This window comes from Cygnus atratus, chromosome 1 (genome assembly GCF_013377495.2).
Source record: "Cygnus atratus isolate AKBS03 ecotype Queensland, Australia chromosome 1, CAtr_DNAZoo_HiC_assembly, whole genome shotgun sequence".
Lineage (NCBI taxonomy): Eukaryota > Metazoa > Chordata > Aves > Anseriformes > Anatidae > Cygnus > Cygnus atratus.
Window position 1 is genome coordinate 116,174,380 of NC_066362.1, and position 21,471 is coordinate 116,195,850.

Below are 21,471 nucleotides of genomic sequence, written 5' to 3' on the forward strand. Positions count from 1 at the left end.
CAGCAGGGATAGTATTTCTTGTAGCACAGAAATTATTCACTGATGCTGTTTGTGGACCAGCACAAGCTACCACCTGTGCCACAGCTCATTCCTTTTGTAGTCAAATATTGCCAGGAGCTTTAAATTAGGAGTCCTTGTTTATGTTCTTACAGTAGTTACTGGAAGTAATATTGTGCTTCTCATTCATACGATGACAAAATAAATATATGGCAACTCAGTAGTGTTAGGTTACCTGTTCCTGTAGGGTATAGTGTCATGATCTGCTGGAGTAAGTAGCAAAGCCAGCTTTAGAAACTCGCTCTTCCCTTACCAACACCAGTTGCTTCTTCCACCTGCACTATTTCTCCATCCACTTCAATTCTTCAAGGAAAGTCATTTTGTGAGGCCGTGTGGTTAAACTGCTCTGAGAAGCCATCCAGGTTATAAATTGATCTAGTTTCCTGATCCAGTTCACTGCATGGCCCCATGGACAGTTCTTTTGGTGTAACTGAGGCGTCAGAGGAGGAACAAGCCTCGGGCTCCTGCACCTGGCATCGGCTCCAAAAGAAACTTCCTCAAAGTACGCTTGTTTCAGACGTCTGCTTGCTCCAAAGGAGCTGGTGAGACCTTCAACTGTTCTCTAGAAGCTTCATGCTGTCCCCATGGTGACCTTGCTGTGATCTTTACAAAAAATGATGCCTCTTTCAGGAAGTCATGTTCTGTTCTGTTTTTGCAAGTATTTGTTATCTTGCACTTTAACATCTGATATTGTGGTAGGAGAGTGGGATCCGTTCACAGTCTACTTAAGAAGGCCAAGTAGAGCGTACGTGCTGGGTAAAACAAATCCCTGTCCTGCGAGATAGCTCCAACCCTCTCCCTTGAATGCACACAACATGCTTGCCAAGCATTGTTAACAGACTGACAGTTGGAGAATTATCTGTACAAAACATGAGCAACAGGATTAAACATTAAATAAAAATCAAAGGAAAGTAATGTGTTGTTGCATCACACCCGCACACACCTCAGTCACTAAAATCAGCAAGAGATTAAGTCCGTGCCTCAGCACTTGGACCTCTTGCTGCTGTGTGTGTCTGCCTCTCCTAATCAGTGTTTGTAAACTTACTTGTGTAGCACATTGTGCATGATTCCAGTTGGCAAGAGTTTGCAGTGACAAGTATGATGTTTTTGTCAGATTGCATCCAAGTATAGAAGGAAGTAACATGAAGATGATGAATATGAAATTTGCAGTGAACCTGCAGATTTTAGTATTCTTCAGAAGCATAGATCATAGAATCATGGAATGGTTTGTGTTGGAAGGGACCTTAAGGACCACCTGGTTCCACCCCCTGCCATGGGCAGGGACACCTCCCACCAGACCAGGCTGCCTAAAGCCCCATCCAGCCTGGCCTTGAACACCTCCAGGGATGGGGCACCCACAGCTTCTCTGGGCAGCCTGTGCCAGTGCCTCACCACCCTCACAGTGAAGAAGAATTTCTAATATCTAATCTAAAGCTACCCTCTTTCAACTTGAGACTGTTACCCCTTGTCCTGTGACTCACAGATGAAGTGCAACTGCTCTATCAGATGTCAGTATCAAAAGTCACTGTTACCTAATGGTAAAGAGGGGCTAAGAAAGGAGAGGAAGAATGTATTTCTTGGGTGGAAGGCAGTCAGATACCCAAAGCACCGTCACATTCTCCTTTTTTTGTTTGTTTGTTCTTTACTGGAATAATAAGGGGGTAAACAGACTGATATTTCTTTGTCTTCCGTTACCTTAGCCCGTATAAATCAGTGTCTTGCCGATCCATCACTTGACCCCACCGCAGATGGCAAGTATGACCTCCGGTGTGTAGGAAGGTTAACAGAGCAACTGTACTACAAATCCTTTGACTCTGCAACTGGGCTGATCCTGAACTGAACTGGCGTAATGCGTAATGTTGATGGGCTTGCACACTTGCAGGCACAGGAGGGTATTTGAGTAACCTTGAATGAAATTTTCTGGAATACATGAACAGGCAACAGTAGTTTTTTTGATATTGATGGAATCTCTGAGATATTGTAAGGTTGGCTCCTATTTGAAATCTCCAAAGTTCTCCGTCTGGATGCTTGGCAGTGAAGCATACCTCCCAGTATTTTTTGCCAAGGATATGGCCCTTGATGCTCCTAAAGGTCCTTCAGAACAAGCTAGAAGGGTTTTCCAAATGTATGAGCCTGAGGATAATGGCTTTATACCTGACACTCTCCTAGAAGACATAATGAAGTATCTGAACCTTGTTTCAGATCCTGAGTATGTAAACCTCACAAAGACCAGATGAGGCCCGGAGGGACTGGGCATCATATTACCAGGTCCCTTTCTGCAATAACTTCCGTGAACCAGGATCCAGAGTTCCAGAGTCATTCACTGTTTACCACTGCAATAGATTGAAGTGATTCAACTATAACAAAAAGGTCGTGGATGTAGAAGGCACAGCAGTTAGTAAGGGTTTTGAAGAACCAGTGCTATAAACTGAGGACACTCCTGTAAAGCACTGCTTGCAAAGCGATTGGCTATATATAGAATTACTATGAACTGTAGATCAATCTCCTTCCTTAAACTGATGCATTTCATTTAAACCATTGAAAAAATGCTGATGATGTAGAACAAGGAATTTGGTAGTGCTGAACAAAATGGCTTAGAGGGAATTTTGTTGGAGACATATTATATTGTCTTCTTAGTACCTTATATTGAGTAGATAACAATGCATACCAATCTGTCAGGGTGGAAAGTAAAAAACTAAGTGATCTGGTGAATTTGCTCTGAAGCATTATTGTGTCTTCGAGGCTCATTTGAAGGGGCATCGTTAAGGCAGTATTATCCTTCTCTTGAATTTGGCCTGATTATGTTTCAGGTACATACTTGTGTAGTGAACATGTTTAGAAAAATCAGGGAATAAAGTATCTGAGAACAAATTCACTGCAGTTTCAGGCTGTTCCAGTCTTTTCTGTTCAGATGATCTTGATCTTACAGCTAGATCTGTCCATCTGTGAATTCTCAATTCACATGTACTGATTTTGCCGGAGCACTTTGACAAAAATTGCAGTCTGCTCTGGAAGAAGAGAGGGACATTCATTTTCTGCTCCAGTCTTCAGTATGTCCTCTGTCATGTGCAGTGCTGAAGTCAGCTTGTAAATCCTGCAGATTGGTATGTAGCTGGTCAGAGGGGAAAAGGGGATGTTGCTCCAGAAGCAGAAATAAGACAACATGAAGTGATCATCTTGTTTGGCTGGCACGTGCTTAGTTGTTGAACGTGGGAACTTGTGGACATAGAGAAACAATGAACTATCAAATAAATGCGGTGACAACATATATAAAATATCCCAGGCTACTTCATGCCTAGCTTCCTCTCGTGTGCATTCTTTTGTAACTGGAAACCTAACTTGGGAAGGGAAGAAAACAGCATAAAAGATGCATCAAGTTTGACCTGAGAATGCAAGAAGTTGAGTTGAGGTTCAGGTAGAGAAAGGCATGGTGGTTTGGGTTTTTTTTTAGGGATTTTTTTCTTACTGTGAGGGTGAACAGTTCTAACCAGGTAGTTTATTTGTATATACTTGTATTTTTGTATCGTTAGTCTTTGCATAGTGTATTTTATTTTAAAGTATATTTAAAAGTAGTCTCTTTTTTGACGAGTATCAGAGACTATCCCAATGCTACTTTTCATATCTGTTATAGGCTTTCTTGTGTTTCTGGTGCCTGCCTTTATGAAATAACTTTTTCTCAAGGTCATCTGCTGTACTTTTTTTTTTTTATTGTCTGTTTTGTGATGGTCTGTTTCTAGCCCCAGGATCTTAAGTGGCCTCGTTGGTACCTGGCTCCAGATTAAAGAATCATCAACAATTACCTCCAGCATCTCTGTTTCTGAGCCAGTTTATATGCTCTTGTATTTTTATCTTGGAACAGTATCTCCAATGTCTTAATGATTTTTCTTTGCAGTGCCTTGTCAAATGTTGTACTAAAATACGGCTCTATTATACCGACAGAGTTCTCATTATCTACTTGGTATGGATTATTAAAAGCTCAGAAAGAGAAAAAAAGATTGGGTTAGTCAATAGCAATTTCAGTTCAGTTTATCAACCCACGCCAGCCATTATGCCTGCTTCACTAGTTGCCAGGACATGCCTTTTCTTTTCCCCAGGTTCCTTTTCCCCAACTGAATATGTGTTCTGATTTCCTATATCCAGTACAATGTATGTTTTATGATTCTGTATCAAATGGAAGGAGGTGCAATTAAGTGAAAGAGCTGGCACACAGACAGTGAGAGGTGCAAGCAGCAACTGGAAAATCCTTTCTCTTTCTCCTGCTCCAAGTTAATGTGATGACAGAAGTTTAGCCTTTTGAACTGTGTTTCTGCTCCAAGTCTAAAGGAATACAACGGGGAAATGATGTTCACTGGAACGACAGCGATGGCTGTATGAGATAAAGTCCCAAACTGTAGCACGTCTATGCAAACCACTTGTAATACATTGGATACTTAAGAATGTTTCATGGCCTGGTACAGAGACTTTGTTACTGGAAAGTAGTGCTGCCATTGCTTAGCAGGGAAAAAAATACACAAAACCAACTCAATTAACCAGTTTGACAGGGTAATTTAAACTGTGGCATTAATATTAATGCTGTTAATGGCTTTAATGACTTTCAATTAAGCTCAGTATTAATATCTCTAAAAAAATGGAATGGCATGGTTTTGGTTTATGTGGTAGAGTGATTTTGTAAAAGAGCACAGGTATTACTGGCAAATTCAGTTTGTGGATTATGCACGTATTTGGTTGAAAGCCAGCAGTTTAAGGACACACCCCAAGATTTCTTGAAAATTCTTCATAAATTCTGTCTACTTAAAACTCTGTAACCCCACTTGTTTAAGTATGTCTTTATGCTATAAAGCTTGTGGAGAAATCTTATAAAACTGTAGAACAACCGTATGCGTATCCTGTTCATGGCAGTAAAGCCAGCTGGGATCTAAATGTGGATGAGGAGGGAGGGCCTCTGGAAGAAGGCATGATCATGTAGCAGGGCTCTTTAGACTTTGGTTTTATATTGCTGTGTGAGAGAAAGGCCCTCTGAGGTTAATGAGACGTGCCTTGTGCAGTCCTGAGCAGGGCAGCTTTTGCTCTCAGCACTTACATCTTGGTTCTGATGGGCTCGTGCTTAATGGTTTTCAGGTGCTGGCCCCTCGCATGGGGCATCACACGCGTTCTGCTCATGCACCCATCTACCTTTAGCTTCTTTTTTGGCTCGGGACCGTTTATTCAAGTGCCTTATGCCAACTCACCTTAATGTTGAATTTCCTTATGACAGCTGTATTTGTGGAGGCAGGGAAGACTGTAATTAGATAATTATTAAGTGTTTGTTAATTAAAATTCACAGTCATAGTTAAGATGTTTGTGTTGACATAAACTTCACATTCTGACGCTTAATAAAAAGTGTGTGTGTGTATGTCATGTGCTTCCATTAACTTTTGAAAATTCAACATTACATTTTGTTTTGAGTATACTGGCAGGCTTTCATAAAAAGCCGTGAATTTGTGGGGAAAAATAGAGGGGTTTTGAGTCTGATGTAGTTGTTGCAGCAGCAGGTGGCACGGTCTCTGTTCTGAAAAATGAAGTACAATACCATACGTATTATATGGTACTGTACAGATCATTTACAGCACACAGATGGAGTACGTATAGTGCAGGATGGTTGGTTTTGCACATCATAAATTCCACAAGCTGTTCTTTGGTGTCAGGGAGGGAGCAGTGTCTTGTTCCAAGCTGTATGCTTGCTTACAAGTGTGTAAGGAACGGGACGCTGGATGTTGCATATGAGGTCAAGTGATGCTAGCTTAAGCACGAGGGTTTGCAGAGTGATGGTGCCATTACTTTGTCACTGTCTGCTGATAATATTGATTCAGATGAGCTTAACACTTGACCAGTTCTCAGGGCTATAAGAAGTCATGCATTTTTAATTCTTTAAGGAGGCACACATTCAGTATTTGGAACAGGATTTATTTTTCACAACTCCCATTACTGAAATCTGTAGTAGTGCTATATTTAAGATAGCAGGCTGATAGACCACGTCCTCCAGATGTCTTCCTTCTCAAAAAAGCAGCACCGTGGTTAGAAAGGGTTTGGAAATACAAGATCTAGAGGTTAGATTGTGATGATCCTGTTGTACTTTACAACTTGCATATCTTGATCAAGAGCCCAGACAGATGAGAAACCTTCTACTAGCACTAGCAGTTTGTTTTGACCAGGAGGAGGAGTGCATACGCTAAGATGTTTGAACACAGTATACTCTTTTAGAACTGGTTTAAAACCACATCCTACCATCTGTGATGCTTCCTTGCTACTCAGCGTCTCCACAAGAATGTGTTTTCTCTGCAGAGCCAATCACTCTACATTCAAGCAAGTGATTTTCGTGGAGCATAGTAGGTCAGAGTATTTGCTAACTTGCGAGAGAGTTGCCTCACCATCACGAAGTGAAAGCAGTGAGATTTGCCTGGATTTTATGACTTTGTGAATCATTCCCAGGCATCCCAGGTTTTTTAGCCATCAGGTAGGAAAGCAGCTGAAGTTAGTGACTGTTTCTGAAAATATACCTGCATGTAGATCTTGCCCAGTGCAGGAACGTAAATTAGTAGTACAGTGGAGTTTACATATGTCAATCTGTGCTTAGGAATTCTGCACGTAACTCACCAGCTACCTTTTTAGGCTCTATCTGGATGGGTTTGATTTGCTTGTCTAATCTGTGTTAACCTTCTCACTATTATTAATATTTACTGCTGCTTTGCTCTAACTCACCAGTCCATTTCCACCCATTGGCATAAAGGATGGGGCGTTATCTACCTTTCATCATTTAAATGCTCGTTGAAAGTCTCATCCTTTTTCCATAAGCCTTCTGTATAATATGAATATCTAGTTAAAACTAGAAGAGTTGATATACAAGGGAGTTAATGCTGAATTTATTTTGGGGAGAACTAGGTGCATTGAAGTCAAATCCTCTTTTCAAAAGTGGAGTCCAAAAGTCTCTCTTAGCTTGAGCGTCTGGTTAGCAGAATTTATTTAGCAGAATCTTGTCTTTTCTTTCTCCTTAGCCAATGCCATTTTCTTGCCAAATTGCATTTCCCTTGGAAATAAAATCACCTTTTAGAGTTGCGAACAAACAATTTGTATAGCGAGATTTTCACCAGTGACACATTTGTAACTCAGATCTGGATATGAAGCTCTAATTGTACACACAAGAAATAAGGTACCTTATGTTCACAACAAATGAATTTTCATGAATGATACACAGAGCTTGGTTTACAGCTCTGACTTCTGATATTTTCTCTGGATTTGTGGTTTACAAACTTTCTGGTTTATGGGGTCACTTGGAAAAATTGGTTTTGCTGTGTTTGTCTGGTATGGTAAAACTAACATTTTCCAAAATCAGGAACTTTGAAGAAACTGCAGACTTTGGGTGGAGGTCTCTGTTTTGCTTTGTGAAATACAGGTAGCAACCTGTGAACATTTGTTAGGGGACATGAGTAATATGGAAGAAAAGTGTAAGCAGTTTACATAGTCTTATATAATCTTTTATTTTTCCCTCACACTGCTTTTCTTTCTGCCTTTCACTCGTTGTTGCAGATTTTTCCTCCAACTTGAGTTGCAGTACTGCTTGGTGTTCTTAGTTTTAGACTGTAAAATGAAACACCGTTGAAGGCACGTACAGACTATGCTGCAAAGTAGAGAGGTATTTTTAATTGAATTTCATTCCAGCAGAACTAGGTCATTGTTCTCTAAGATTGTCTGAATTAAATACAAACTAAAGCATTCTAGTTAAATTGGTCCATTGCTCGTTTAACAATGAAGAACGCAGTGTCTTTACTGACAAAGCCAGCATAGTTAATAGTGTAAATATACCATTGTGCTGGATTTTATCCTTAGAACCAAAACTTCAGGATGGGAAACAGGTGATGATACGTTTGGTGTCATTTACACGTGGATACACACAAATTTGTCTTCCTTCCTTTTTTTTTTTTTTTTTCCCAAACTGAATGCAAAGAGAGAAAAGGGTAAGTTTGGAACACTTTGAAGTGTGATACTTTTGAAAACTTTTTTTTAATTTTTTTTTTCTCCAGAGAAGCATGGTAAAATTGCAATACAGATTTTATGCAGAAACAGCTTTTATCATTTCTCAAAAGCATTCCTCAGAGTAAATAAAACTATTAAATGAGAATTTATATTAGTATTTACTCTGCAGCCCAGCTAATCTTGAAAGTTAGCCGTTTTCTGTCTCAAGTGATATTACCAATCATATAGCAAATAGGATTACGAGTTTAAAATGGTTGCTTGTATTTGTCTTCAGACCATTGGTACATAATGTGATTTATACAAATATAAAAACAAAGCTTAACAATTGTTAAAGCTGAATTTGAGATGTTACATTCAAAATCTTTAATATCTCTTGCTACGGTCACGTTTTCTGTAACATAGAATAGTTTTCTTGTTTTGACAATCCTCTCTTATACAACAGGCACAACTTTTACCTCTTGAAGGAAAAGTATGTTTCTAATCTGTCATTTCTAACAGTCTTTGTTACTAGCTCTTTGCAGTGTGTTACTAGCTCTTTGCAGTGAGGGGATAGCATCTTTCAGCGTATATATGATTGAAAAGTTTTTTAGAATGGAAAGGAAGACAGAAAGTAAATTTTAAACAAAGCTCTATCTCACCAAGAAATGCATTAACATTGGCAAATCCAAAAGGTTGCATTTTTGGAGGTGAACCAGAACTGGGAACTAACTGTGTATATATTTATACAACAAGATATTTTCTATCTATCTGGGACTTCAGGGAAATCTTTTTTTTTGTCTTTTTATTTGCTTGGATATAAGTTTAAATTACTTCTGTGCTTTTAGGAAAGCGATGCTTTTGGCTCTTTTTTTCCAAAAAGAGTCAACATTTTAAAATGTTGTTTGTGTATTTTAAAGTATCTTCCTTTCTATTGTGTTGATTTTTCTCTTGAACCCCCTTGCTAGCTGGGAGATGTGTCGTCTTGTAGATCTGTAGACCTGGTGCTGCACAGGTGATGCATCTGCTGTTCCTGAGGCTGGAAGGGCACTTTGTGCACTGGGGGCTGACAGGACTGGATGACATTTGGCCCTTTCCTTCAGTTATTTGTGAGGAAGCGCTCAGCCTCATTGGATCTCATTCATAATGCTGGAGTATGTTTTTCATGCCAGCTCTTTCTTGAAATGCATTCTGGTCCAGTGTGTGTATTTTATTTAATCTTCCAAATATTTTCCTGAAATCTGTCATTCAGCTCTGCCAGCCATGCCTTCCAAACACAAGACTCCTCTATTCTTGATGTTTTGTGATTTAATTTTAGAAATGTAGCAGTTCTGCCTCCTTTGGTGAAGATACTTAAAAAATGTTGGAATTGCCCATTTCCCTCTGAGACTTGTGTCAAAGTAAACATCACTATATGACGTGATAGAGGCAACCTGAGTTTCTTAACTAAGAAGAACTTTGTCTGACATGCGCTTAAACTGGAGGCTGAGAGATTTGGGATGAACTCAGTTATCTTTTTCCTTTGAAATGTGCTTATCATCCTTACCCAAACAGGCTGTGGGTTTAGATTCGCCCAGGATTTGCAGCTCTGTGGGCAAATGATATTTTTACGGACTGACAGTAGAAGGAGGTGAGGGAAAGCAGAAAGTGGTCTCTGCTGGAGGGTCTGTGAGAGGCCAGGTCATCTGAAAAAGGGGATAAGGATAATGTGGGAGATGTGTCTCCCTGGTAGCTGGAGCATGGACACTTGAAAAGTATCTGCTGAAACCCACATTTCCAAAACCGGTGGCAGGACTGTCACCATAGGACCCTTCTTAGAGGGGGACAGGGGAAGCAACGCCAGGTACACACTATTTACAAGCACGTATGGGAAGCAATAAATGAAGCATTATTGTGCATTCCGTAGTAAGTTCACTCCTCACACTAATCAAATAGAATCACAGAATCATTAAGGTTGGAAAAGACCTCTAAGATCATCTGGTCCAACCATCCCCCTACCACCCATGTCACTCACTAAACCATGTCCCTAAGCACCACGTCCAGCTTTTCCTTGACCTCCCCCAGGGACGGTGACTCCACCACCTCCCTGGGCAACCCGTCCCAATGCCTGACTGCTCTTTCTGAGAAGAAATGTCTCCTAACGTCTAACCTGAACCTCCCCTGGCACAACTCGAGGCCATTCCCTCTAGTCCTGTCACTAGTTATCTGTGAGAAGAGGCCGACCCCCAGCTCCCCACACCTTCCTTTCAGGTAGCTGTAGAGAGCAATAAGATCTCCCCTGAGCCTCCTCTTCCTCAGGCTAAACAACCCCAGTTCCCTCAGCCGCTCCTCACAGGACTTGTGCTCCAGGCCCTTCACCAGCTTCGTGGCCCTTCTCTGGGCACGCTCCAGGGCCTAGTTTCTGAAGGTGTTAGTTCTGATGTAGGCAAAATCCAAGCAGTGGTTTCCTTCAGCTTGTTTACACAGAAGTGAGAGGAACACATGCGTGCATATACACACACAGAGACCAGGCAGTGTTTTAAGATCCAAAGTTGGGTTGTTTTGTGTACGTAAGAGGCTGATACGCAAAGAAATTCAGGAAACAGTAGAAATGTGGCGTATCAGCGGGTATGAGGTGAAACTGTCAGTATGTCAGTAAAGGCATTTGTCACACTGGTGGAGCTGGCAAAGTGGCACATATGTGGCTTCTGCCGTATTTATCAAGCCAAGCACAGAGACAGCTGCACACTTCAGTGAACCATGATAAACCATTACCAGCTTGAAGTTGTGCTCTGTTGACTGAACACAGCAAAACTGCTGTATGGATCTAACCTTATAGTTAATTGCCATTTCACCTGCAGTTTTTGCTGAATTACTGCATTTTGATTGCCTATAAAATAAGAGGAAGTGCTGAGATGACGATTTATCTGACATTTATGTATGTATTTACTTCAGAAACATGAATGTAGGTTTGTTTCTCTGTGTAGATAAGACAGTAACCAAAGTTAATCGATTTTAAAAAAGTGAATTAAAATAAGTAATTTAAACGTGTTTCCTGTTAATAAGCAAAAATGCACATGCAGACATCAAGGTTAAGGTTGTAGTAGTATTGCCATGTTCTCACCTCGTTCATTCCTTGGTCTTTAAAATAAAATCCACCAAGAGGAAACAAGAAACTGGAACAAGAGTAGAAGCTGAATTTAATTTTAACTTGATCAGGCTGAGACAACCCACCATTCTGTCTGTCATTAATGTAAGATTACTTAGCTACCTAGTTAAGAATGAACAGAAAGCTTTATTAAATGTTGCAGTAAGAGACTTAGTAAGACTCATTTAGACACTGAGCTGTAGCACGACAGAAATGCAGTGCCTGCAGGCAGAAGGAGCTATCCATTGCAGCACATACCTCCATCTTGTAATGACCCAGGGTTTGAAATAAGGGGCTTGTTACTTAATGGTTTTATGTGAGGGAGAAAGTACAAGCACTGAGGAAATCTCATGTCTGGTACAATACACACAGAGGTTTTTAATGCATGTGAAGGGGTTGCCTTCGTGATGAAAAGGGAGAGAGATGTGCTTCTCAGGAAAAAACGTGACTGGTAAAAGCCTCATTTATTCATTCCCCCCTCCTCAGCAAATTGCCTGAAAATGGATCATGAACAGTGATGCATCGTTACTGTTATCTCCTGGTATGACTCACTGAGCCATATATAGCAGCTCTTCTTTTGAGGAGAATTCTTACTCAGAGCAAGTAGGATGTAAAAGCAAATATTAAATGTCAGACTGTTATGTCACTGTTGCATTAGAATTTCTCTGGTTGTAGACAAAAATGTCTAAAAATGGCTTGAACAGTAATCCCTAATTCTATTGAACAGGTATTATCAGGCTAATAATCCTCGTTAGTTTTCTCCTGACTTGGTGTTCTTATTTTCAAAATATTTATCTCTTTTTGGGCAGCAGGAATGTTTGTTGATAGCACTAGCAAATTATTTCTTTCAGTATTTGGATTGCTGGTAATGCAAGGTAGCAGATGGGTTTGGAGCATGCTTTAGGGTTTGTTTTTTTTTTTAGTTTGTCCTTTTAGAAGCTCTTTCCCTTTGATTGCCTAATTTTCCCCAAATTAATTCTCTCTGATTTCTTTCTATTCTCTTAGCACTAAGCTGTAAAGAACCTACTTGTGAAATCCAAGTATTGCTTATCACATTGATCCCATTTAAGGATTCTTCTGTCCTTTTTTTAGAAAGATTGGCTTTCTGAAATATGAGCAGCATCCTCCCTCCATATTTTGCATTCATTTATTACCTTGAAATTCAGACTGCTTTTCTTGCCAAGAAAAACTAGCCAAGGCTTTCTTCGTGGCTTCTGTCATTGCTGCTGGGACAACCTCTCCATCCTTGTCCCCAGATGAACTCTTGCCTGAGGATTCAGGGCTCTGTTTTTCTGATGTTGTTGCCAATGTCACTTTTTCCATTCTGTGCTAAAGTACTGCATTGTTTGTTTATGTTGCATGTATGTTGACTCAGCTTTCACTGTGAAACAGCACTAAAAATTTTTAAATGTGCTCTGAGAAATAAGAATGCTGTCTTATGTTTTGTGATTCCAGTAACATATTGACAAAGCTGTATTAGTAAAAGAAATATTGCTGTGTTTTGTTACAGGTTTTGGGATTTGAAGTTGACACTGTGAACTCAGTCCAGTTTTCAAACCATACAGGTAAAATATTTACATGTACCTTAAAGACACCATTGCACCATCACTTGGCTGTACTCAACGTGTGGCTCAGCTTATCGCATGACAGTGGAAAGGAGTTCTCTTTCACTCCCATTTTCAGGATATCAGACATAAATGTAATTTTCAAGTCTCTCAGAAGTCTGTGGATTTGGGATTAGAGCATGATATGACATGGTAATGGCCTGTTCCGCTACTTCAGAGTGTGAGTTTCTTTTATTAGGCAGTAATATAATTAGCTCAGACAGTGAGATAACACAACTATGGCCAGCTACACAGCCAGTTCTGTGAACAGGGAAGTCTTCAGTACTGCATTCTGTACTGTATGTAATGTGATGCTCATAATCACATTACCAACCACAAACATCAGAATAATACCGAGCTAACCAAAACATTCCCACTCTTTGTGCCCATCCAGAAGGTGAGCAATTATCCTAAAATCACATTTTGGAGGGAGGGATGAGGTGTTAATACATTTGGGTGTATTTTTACTTGAGTCCTAAGCCTGAACATGAACAAAATATGATGTACTTGCATCATACTTTTAGACTTTTTAATATGCATAGTGCTAGAAAACTTTATTTTTCAAAAGAAAGATGAAATTTCTTTATTTAAAAAAACTTTTCACCCATAAAGGAGCTCCAAGTGCCTTGCTATTTTTGAATCAATGGAGACACATCTACTGTAATGGTGGTGGCAGATTGTTTGAGGGGAGATGTACTCTAAGTAAAATCAAGGAACAAATCTTGACTTCAGTGACTTAAAAAAGAGCAAAGTGGTTTCTGACAAAAAAAAAAAAGACAAATACTTAGATAATATCCTAGTCTCTTAGAGGTACAACTGTATTAATCAGCTGCTAAATTTTGGAACAGAAAGGAACAGAGAGCAGATCGGGAAGCCTCTGTTTTCTCGTAGCATGTTCATTTCCAGGCAGCTTTCAAAAGCTTGTAAGATGTTCCTATCATGGAAGGAATTTCATATCAGCAGGGTTTCACCCTGGAAAAAGGAAACAAATACTTCAAAGGTAGGTAGAAAGCCATCTCTTCTTGTTGAGGAAAGGCATGAAAGAAGTAATAATTAAACAAAGACTTGGGGGTTCTTTCCTGGCTCAGGCAAAAAGCTATTTATTCTGCTTGCAACCTTTGGCACAGTACAAAGGTTTGATCATGCTTTAAGAGATGTTTTGATCAACCTATTTCATTAATATATTTGGTTTTGGAGTTTGAGATTTTGTTATTTTGTTTTCTTTTGTTTCATTTTTGATAGCTGGGTAAAACTGGTGTAATCATCCAGGAATTAAGCAATTTTTTCACCTGAAGTAATAACTAAAAACTGAAAATGGGTTAGCACCTGTCATTTGTTGGCTTTCAGTTTTAAGAATAAAACAATTTCATAGGGCATTAAAAGAGCTTTATAGAGCTTATATTGGACCAAAGACTGAATGTGTCTAAAGGTAGGTAAATTACATTACCAGTAGGATGACCAGACAATGAAGATTGTAGAAGGAACAATAAATTAGCAATTTATTTATTTATTTATTTTTAAGAAGGCCTAAATGAACTTCCAAAAACTAAAAATGTCTCTGAGATCACAAGCCTTTAAAATATTTGGAACTTTTAATTTGTCTTCTGGAATTTAGGAGTCATGTTATCAGTTTGTTTTTTTTTTTCTTTAGTCTTGATTGTCTTAGTAAATGTGGTAAAAAAAAAAGAAAAGCAAAACAACAAAGACTGGTGCACAATCTCTTGATTTTGGGAAACAAAGTTTTCAGAAGAAAATCAAAATACAGTAAGTCCTTGGCACTTGTCAAGAGTAAATAAAAGGAGGTTCTATTTAGAAGTTTTGGTTATTTGGATGAAAAAAGAAGGAATGGAAAAGAAAGGAAGGGGACGTATTCTCTTTTATGACGTCTAGTTTTCTAGCACTCGTTTTTCCATGAAATCTTTTCCACCCTTTCTGAAGTCGTAGATTCTAAGCCCAGTTTTGCAAAGCCAGAGGGCTTTGCACCTTCCCTATGCTAGAGGAACATCCAGTGGTGTCCTCACAGAGACTTTTGTCCAGCCTGAACATTTATTTATGCATGCCTGCACACAAGTCAATGTACGTGCAGCCTGTGCTACTGCTGGGACTAGTGAACAGGATGTGCTTTGTTGGGCCGTGACTTGCGTCTGGAGCAGTGCCACAACACACAGGGATCATGTGCTGGATAAACTGGGAAGAAAACTGGTGATTTACTTAGGAGAACAGCATCTTATGAGAAACTTTGCTGTGGTCATGATTAAAGCTGAGGAGTAAACTTGTGCTTCAAAGTCTAGCTGGGAACGCTGGTTTCTAAAAGAGTGCAACATGCCAGAGGGGGCAAAGGTAGCAAAGTGTGTGACGTGGTGTTTGGACATGGCCTTCTTTCTTTCCTCATCTCCATCTTTAAACTTGGTCATGTCAGCGAAAGATAAAACACAGGGAGAATTCATGACTAACAGGCCTTCTTCGGTGAATCATTATAGCTCTTTTTTTGCCCTGTTTTTAAATGATTAAGATACCTCAGGGCTATTTCTGCTGACTTCTGCTCAGAAAATTCAGCCTTCTTTAGTCTCTGATAATCCTGAAATTCAGAAAATGTGTTTTAAGTCAGCTCCCCTGGGAGAACAGTTTGTCATATTGCTTGGTGAGGAACTTTTATGCTATGATTAGGTGACTCACCCTTGAATGGCATCGTGCTTCTTGTACAAATAAAAAAAAAAAGCTGTCATGCAACCTACAGAGATTTTGGGCTTTTTATTCTATTACTGTTTTGTTTGCAAAAGCATCTCATTGCCTAATATGCAAAAATAAAAATCTAGGTTGTCTTTTTTTGACTGCATCATTGTTTATTTTTGGAGGGTGCATCTTTAATTCTTAAGTGATTTGTATTTTTGTTAATGATAAGCATATAATGTGCTTACTTAGCCATCTAAATCTTACCTTTGAAGTTGTTCCAGAACAAATAGCCTGTTCCCACCCCCCTTTTTTTTTTTTAAAGCAAAACACTTTTGTCTTCCACTTAGTGGGTGTGTAGTGCGTGGTTGGATTGATTGGTAGGTCTGATACATGAGAAATTATAGTTATATCTTGTTGATGTGATTCTTCACGGTCTGCCACCCATATGCACTCATTCACGCCTGTGATGTGTGGGACAAAAAGAAAAAAATCCCCACTTTTGCCTAACAGTGGTAATATTTTCCTCCCACATTGACCAGCTGTAAATAATCCTCTAGTTCTGTCCAGGGGGGAATTAGGTACTCTATTTCTGGTTCTGTTGAAGCCCTCCTGATAGCTGAAGATTTAAGTAATGTTTTTAGACCAGGCTATCTGCAGAGTTTGCATGTAAATTTTGTGGCACAGCTGAAACCAGATTGCTTGCCCACCACGTGCCTTAAACACTACATCTTTCTTCCTTTTCCCCGTGTAAAATACTTGGTTATTGAAGCCCGTCGGAACAGATTTGCAGGGAGCACCACAGGAGAACTCAAACCTCAGAACAGAATGTTTCGCGTTGGAGAACAAAGACATCTTACACGCCTTGCTATACTTAACTGGTTTTATTTTGTTTTGTTTTGTTTTGTTTTTTTTCTTCTGGTATGCCTGGGATTTTTATTCTGTTCTTTTTCTCATTGTTTTTGAAAGTAATTAAGAAGCTTATAAATACGTTCTAAAGGAAAAAAAAAGTACCTTTGGAGGAAGGTTAGAAAGAAAAGTATGTAAATGTATCTTGGGTGTAGTGTTAGCTGTTTCTCTTATTTATTCTTTTAGATACAGGTGAAGCAAGACATTTGCTTGGAGACTAATGAATAAGTTTATCATTTTAGAGGGAAGTTTATCATTTTAGAGGCAGGAAGCATCATATCTTACAAGTTTTTCATTCCCTCAGCTGCTTAAAAACAAGCATAAAAAATTTAACTGCAATAAAAGGCTATAATACAGATAAGTAGAAGGGGTATACAGATGTTTAATGGTTTATGTTCAACTCTGTGTTTAAAATTTTTTATGTGTTTAAAATTTTTATTAATCCAGAAAACTAATGCAGTCAGCTCAAGCCAGATGCAGTTTTGCCAAGTGCAGTTTTGGAGAGCTGTATCGTGACTGGCAGCATTCTCTCTGCTCTCTTATTCTGGCACTGAGTAGAATTATTTAGTGGTTTTGCAACTGAAGGAAGTAGGACCCATCTTTCTTCCTTTGTGGAAGATACAAGCCAAAATCTGACCTTAACATCCCAGATAAAAGATTAATAGATTGATCCAGCTGCTAAACCTAACCACCTGCGTAGTTTCCAAATGGGATGCAGTTGTTTTGCCAAGTACAAACTTGAAACTCATCCTAAAGTTTTCTTGGCTGTGGTTTTTGTACAATGTGCGCAGGTAGCCAGATACTGTGAGACCTTGAACTTTTGTTTTAAGTGCCACTCTGCTCCTATTACAGAGCAGGAGTTATAGCAAGTGGTCAGTTAAACAGAAGATTTACAATTTTCTCTTGCTGTTTGCCAAATATGCATATTTAGTGGTGCAGTCATAGGGATAACTTTTCTAGGAAGCTGAATTTCCTTAAGGTCTTGCAAGGCTTGCAGTGCAATTCTGGGCCTTCAAATGTGCTCCTCACTAGCCAAGCCCTCATGTCCAACCAAGAAGAACAGTGATTCCTCATTATCATCCTTACTTCCAACCACTCTGGTGGTTTTCCCTAAAGCCATTGGGCTTTAAGATGTTGAAGCTTGCTGCTGGCATTCCCTGCTAAGTCTCTTTGGGTTCAGGGCAATGCCATGTATTTTTGACCTCACAGTATCTGTCTGGGTTTTTGCCTGACCTTACCCAGGCCTTTGCCCTTTCAGAGCACTCCCTCTCCCTCTTTCTGGGACCCCAAGGTGTCCATTCTTCTGTCACTGAAAGCGTTTTTAAACATGGGTAGCTGGCATTTTCTTCTGCCCCTCTGCAGAAGCTGCTTTTTGGCTCTAGGTTCTACCAGGAGAGTAAGATCAGGGTCATGGACCCTACCAGGGTCATGGGATTTCGCCCTTATTCATCATGTTATATGAAGATTCCCCGGGGAAAGGGCTTAGAGTGGTTTCCATGTCACTGTCAATTTTGATTTTCGTTTCTCTCTTCTCAAACATAATTCAGCTCCCAGTGAAATCCCAGTTCCCTGCAGATCCAGTGAAGGCATTGCCTTTTTTCTTCTGTCTGAGGAGCTGGGGCTTCCCCGAGTTCTCCTGTAGGGCTTTTTTTCCTCCAGCTGTTGTGTGATTGCATTTTAGATTGTATTGCACTTGTTACCAGATTGTGAAAAAGGACCTTTAGGTACCCTTGGAAGCCATTGCTAGAGACAATTCTCATTGTTCAGACAATCTCCCTGCCCCTTTTAGGTAATTTCCCAGTTCCTGAGCTAAGCAGGCTGCTACCTGACATTTTGTTTCCATACTTGATTTCTTTCCCTCAATGGATTATCAGTGACATGTGACATGGACCCTGCACACTGACTATGTAAGGTAGCTTGACATAGGAAGAGTGACTTATAGTTAAATAGTGAATGGACAGGGTTGCTTTGTAGGAACAGCTTCCAAGAGTATCATAATTGTCTGCATTTGCAGCAATTTGTGTGGCTGTATGTGTGTACTGTAAGATGAATGGCAGCACTTTTGCTGGCTGACCTTGATTCTTGGTGAAAACTGCTCTCTCCTTATGTGGCCAGTGAGTTTCCATGTTTGTGGAAACAAGCTAAACTTTACTGATGAATTATGGGCAGAGTGGAGTACAAAGGACCATGTCATGTCCCTGTATGGACTGGATTTTGAGTGCTAAGAGAAATTTAGATTCAGCGAAGAGGAGAGGGCAGATTATTTCTCTCTAAAGCCATGATGTGGCAGTACAAATGGTTGCCTAAGCAAGCCAAGTGCTTGAGGCATCTGTAGTCAAGGGTTCCTTGTATGCTTGGAGCTAGAGGCATGCCTATGTGTAAGACGTTGCTGCTTTGAATATCACTGTATTCTGGAGTGGAACTGCTGTCTGCGTGTGGGAATCCACTTTCTCCCTTTCTTCACAAAGACTTTTTAAAAAAACATTTGCGAAGGAGAGAATACAAGTGGCTGATGTGAGTCAGTCCCTTCACCAGCTGGCAGAGAGTCATGTTTTAGGGACTAGGTCTTTGTGAGATGAGGAGAGCAAAATGATCCATCTGCTCACCCTGCTGTGGGTGTATTTGCATTTGTAAGAACGAAAACTGAAAAATGTGTTTATCCTAGGCTCTAGGCACCTTTTGGCAGTTACTCTAATGACACAGTTTAGAGTGATAATCAAAGCCAAGAGTTTTTATCACAGAATTTTCTAACTCCAAGAGCAGAAATTAAAACAAAATACCATCATCTCCTCACATGGTGGTGTGAAAGAAGATACTAGTGTAACATTTCACTTTTTGTAATCCAAGTTAATAAAAAGATGAACTTTTTAACAAACCCTGAATTTATGAAGGTTGGAAGATTTAAATTTTGGGTACCTCATCTAATGTCCTGGAGGAAATGCCATTTATATATATATATATATATGCATATATATATACAAGGGAGTGATGATATATATATGCATATATATATACAAGGGAGTTATGCCTGCCATCTAGATAGGCAGGCTTTGATGACAAGGTGAAAGGTGCATTTACATTTTTCAATAAATGTTTAGCATCTGACAGTGAAATTTGTTTATTTATTTATTTGTTTATTGACAATTTTGCTGTCTTGGAGCTTGGTCAATTGTTTGCTGAAGTCATTTCAGCTTTTCCCTATAACTTTGCTTTCCACCCACTTCTCAGCCAAAAATACTTGCTTATAATTCCTAGAGATCCTTCAAGGATAATGTATGGATATTATTTGTCTGTTTTGTAGTGTCTTTCTGATATTTGTTTGCCTCTTCCAGCATTCTCAGCATTAAAATTGTCCTATTTTTGGAAGGCACTCTGTCAGATGAAATTGTACAGTTAGAGAACTTCTCATGATGCTATTCTGCTGTGGTCACTCTATTAGGTATACGCAGGTGCCAGTGAAAGCCATGTCAGGTGTCAAAGTGCTGCATACCTGTGTTCAGATAGACCCCACAAGCCCATACCTACAAGCCTGTTTTCTTCTGAGTGAAACCTGGGGTCTGCATAGTGCAGTTTATGGCTGATAATTAAATGTGGCATCCTGCTGTCAATCTTTTTTTTCTGTAATAACATAAAATAACAACAATAGATTTTACTGGCAGCCTTACCTCGGTGAAGTCTCAAACATGTTTGTCCCCTTCCCGACAGGAAAGGAAAAGTTGTAAAGGCTACATGTGAAAACTTGCAAGAGCTTATGTGTACTCTGCTTGAAGTGCTGATAAATGGATGATGTGAAACTCCAGAGTAAATGATACCAGTTCCTTTGGGAGACAGAGATGCTAAGAAGAAGTTGAGGATGGAACTGTTCTGCCAACAGCAGCTTTCATTGAGCAGTAGTGCGTTACAGAAGAGAAAGTTAGAAATGCCTCCTGATGCATATGATGTTCCTCCGTATGTTTGATCTCTGTGATCCTAATTAGAAAACCTGGCGCTTGAAAAATTATCTGGCTTTTGTTTTGCAGGTTATGCACACTGGAAGGGTCAGGTGTTAAATTCAGATGAACTTCATGAACTGTATGAAGGACTTAAGCTGAACAAGGTCAATCAGTATGATTATGTACTCACAGGTAAGAAGAGCTTGTTTCTTTGGAGTTCACGTGAAAAGTAAAATGAGTGTAGAAATATATAAACCATATCCCTCCTTATCCCAAACCAAGCAATTACATGTTTCCTCCTTAGATTCGTCCTGTGATTTCAATTGTATATTATAGACCTAACTGCTCATGTTATTTAGTTTGAAAAAGCCAGTGTTCTCCAGCCAGAAGGTTGTAATTGGGTGGGTAAATTGATCCTCGGGTATAGTTTACAGACTTGTACAGGCCAGTCTTGTACATAGTTAATGTTTTGGGAGTGACTACAGAAAAAAAGGGTGAGGAATGTCAGAGTATTATTTTTTAAATCATTCTGAAGACATGGGTTTAACCCTTTCTCCTAAATTTGCATTAGTAGCACTTTGTGGTATAATAGAATGACTTATATGCAGTTGTCTGTCCTTGTTTTTTCTACTTGATCTTCAAGGGATTGTGCTTTGGATACAGAGCAAAGCATAAGGAGGGGTGGATTTTGTTTTTCTCTCTGTCATGAATTTTTGTTTTGCTCTTGTTGCTACGTAGCTCCTTTTACCTTCTCCAAGTGCATACGGTTCTGGAGGACATAATGACTTTATGCACTACTAGGTGGAAAGTGTTATAAATATAGGCAAAGAAAGCTTGTTGTAGAACGTTGTATAGAATGGGGAGATTATATCGGTAGTTTCTATTACAAACTGCTTCTCATCCAATTCCTGCTTCTTTGGTGTAGATTAATTATGGGGTTTCACCTCAGTGAGAGCTATGCATCTGGTTTAGATTACAGTATCTTTTTTTTTTATTGCAGTGAACTGTCACTTTTTGAAGGTAAACAGAAATAAATTGCCAGATTTAATTAATTTCACAGATTCCACATGTAGGAAAGCACTCTCCTTATACAAAAGGAAAACTGGAGAGTTTAACTGGATGGATTATAACCCCAAAGCAGTCATTCTGGCCTGAAGGGTATGGCGTGACTGAAAGTTATTTTCCC

The 21,471-nt window shown here is 39.5% G+C and overlaps 1 protein-coding gene and 1 pseudogene across 1 annotated transcript in view; both read left to right on the plus strand.

The window, feature by feature from the left end:
- PDXK (pyridoxal kinase) overlaps positions 1 to 21,471 on the plus strand; it is a 47,062-nt gene that overhangs the window by 12,641 nt on the left and 12,950 nt on the right. Inside the window, exons 2-3 of the mRNA XM_035546001.2 lie at positions 12,681 to 12,735; positions 20,373 to 20,477. Of these exons, the coding sequence (XP_035401894.1) occupies positions 12,681 to 12,735; positions 20,373 to 20,477 (160 nt within the window). The remainder of the gene's footprint in view (positions 1 to 12,680; positions 12,736 to 20,372; positions 20,478 to 21,471) is intronic.
- Positions 1,968 to 2,577, plus strand: LOC118247763 (ubiquitin carboxyl-terminal hydrolase MINDY-3-like; annotated as a pseudogene).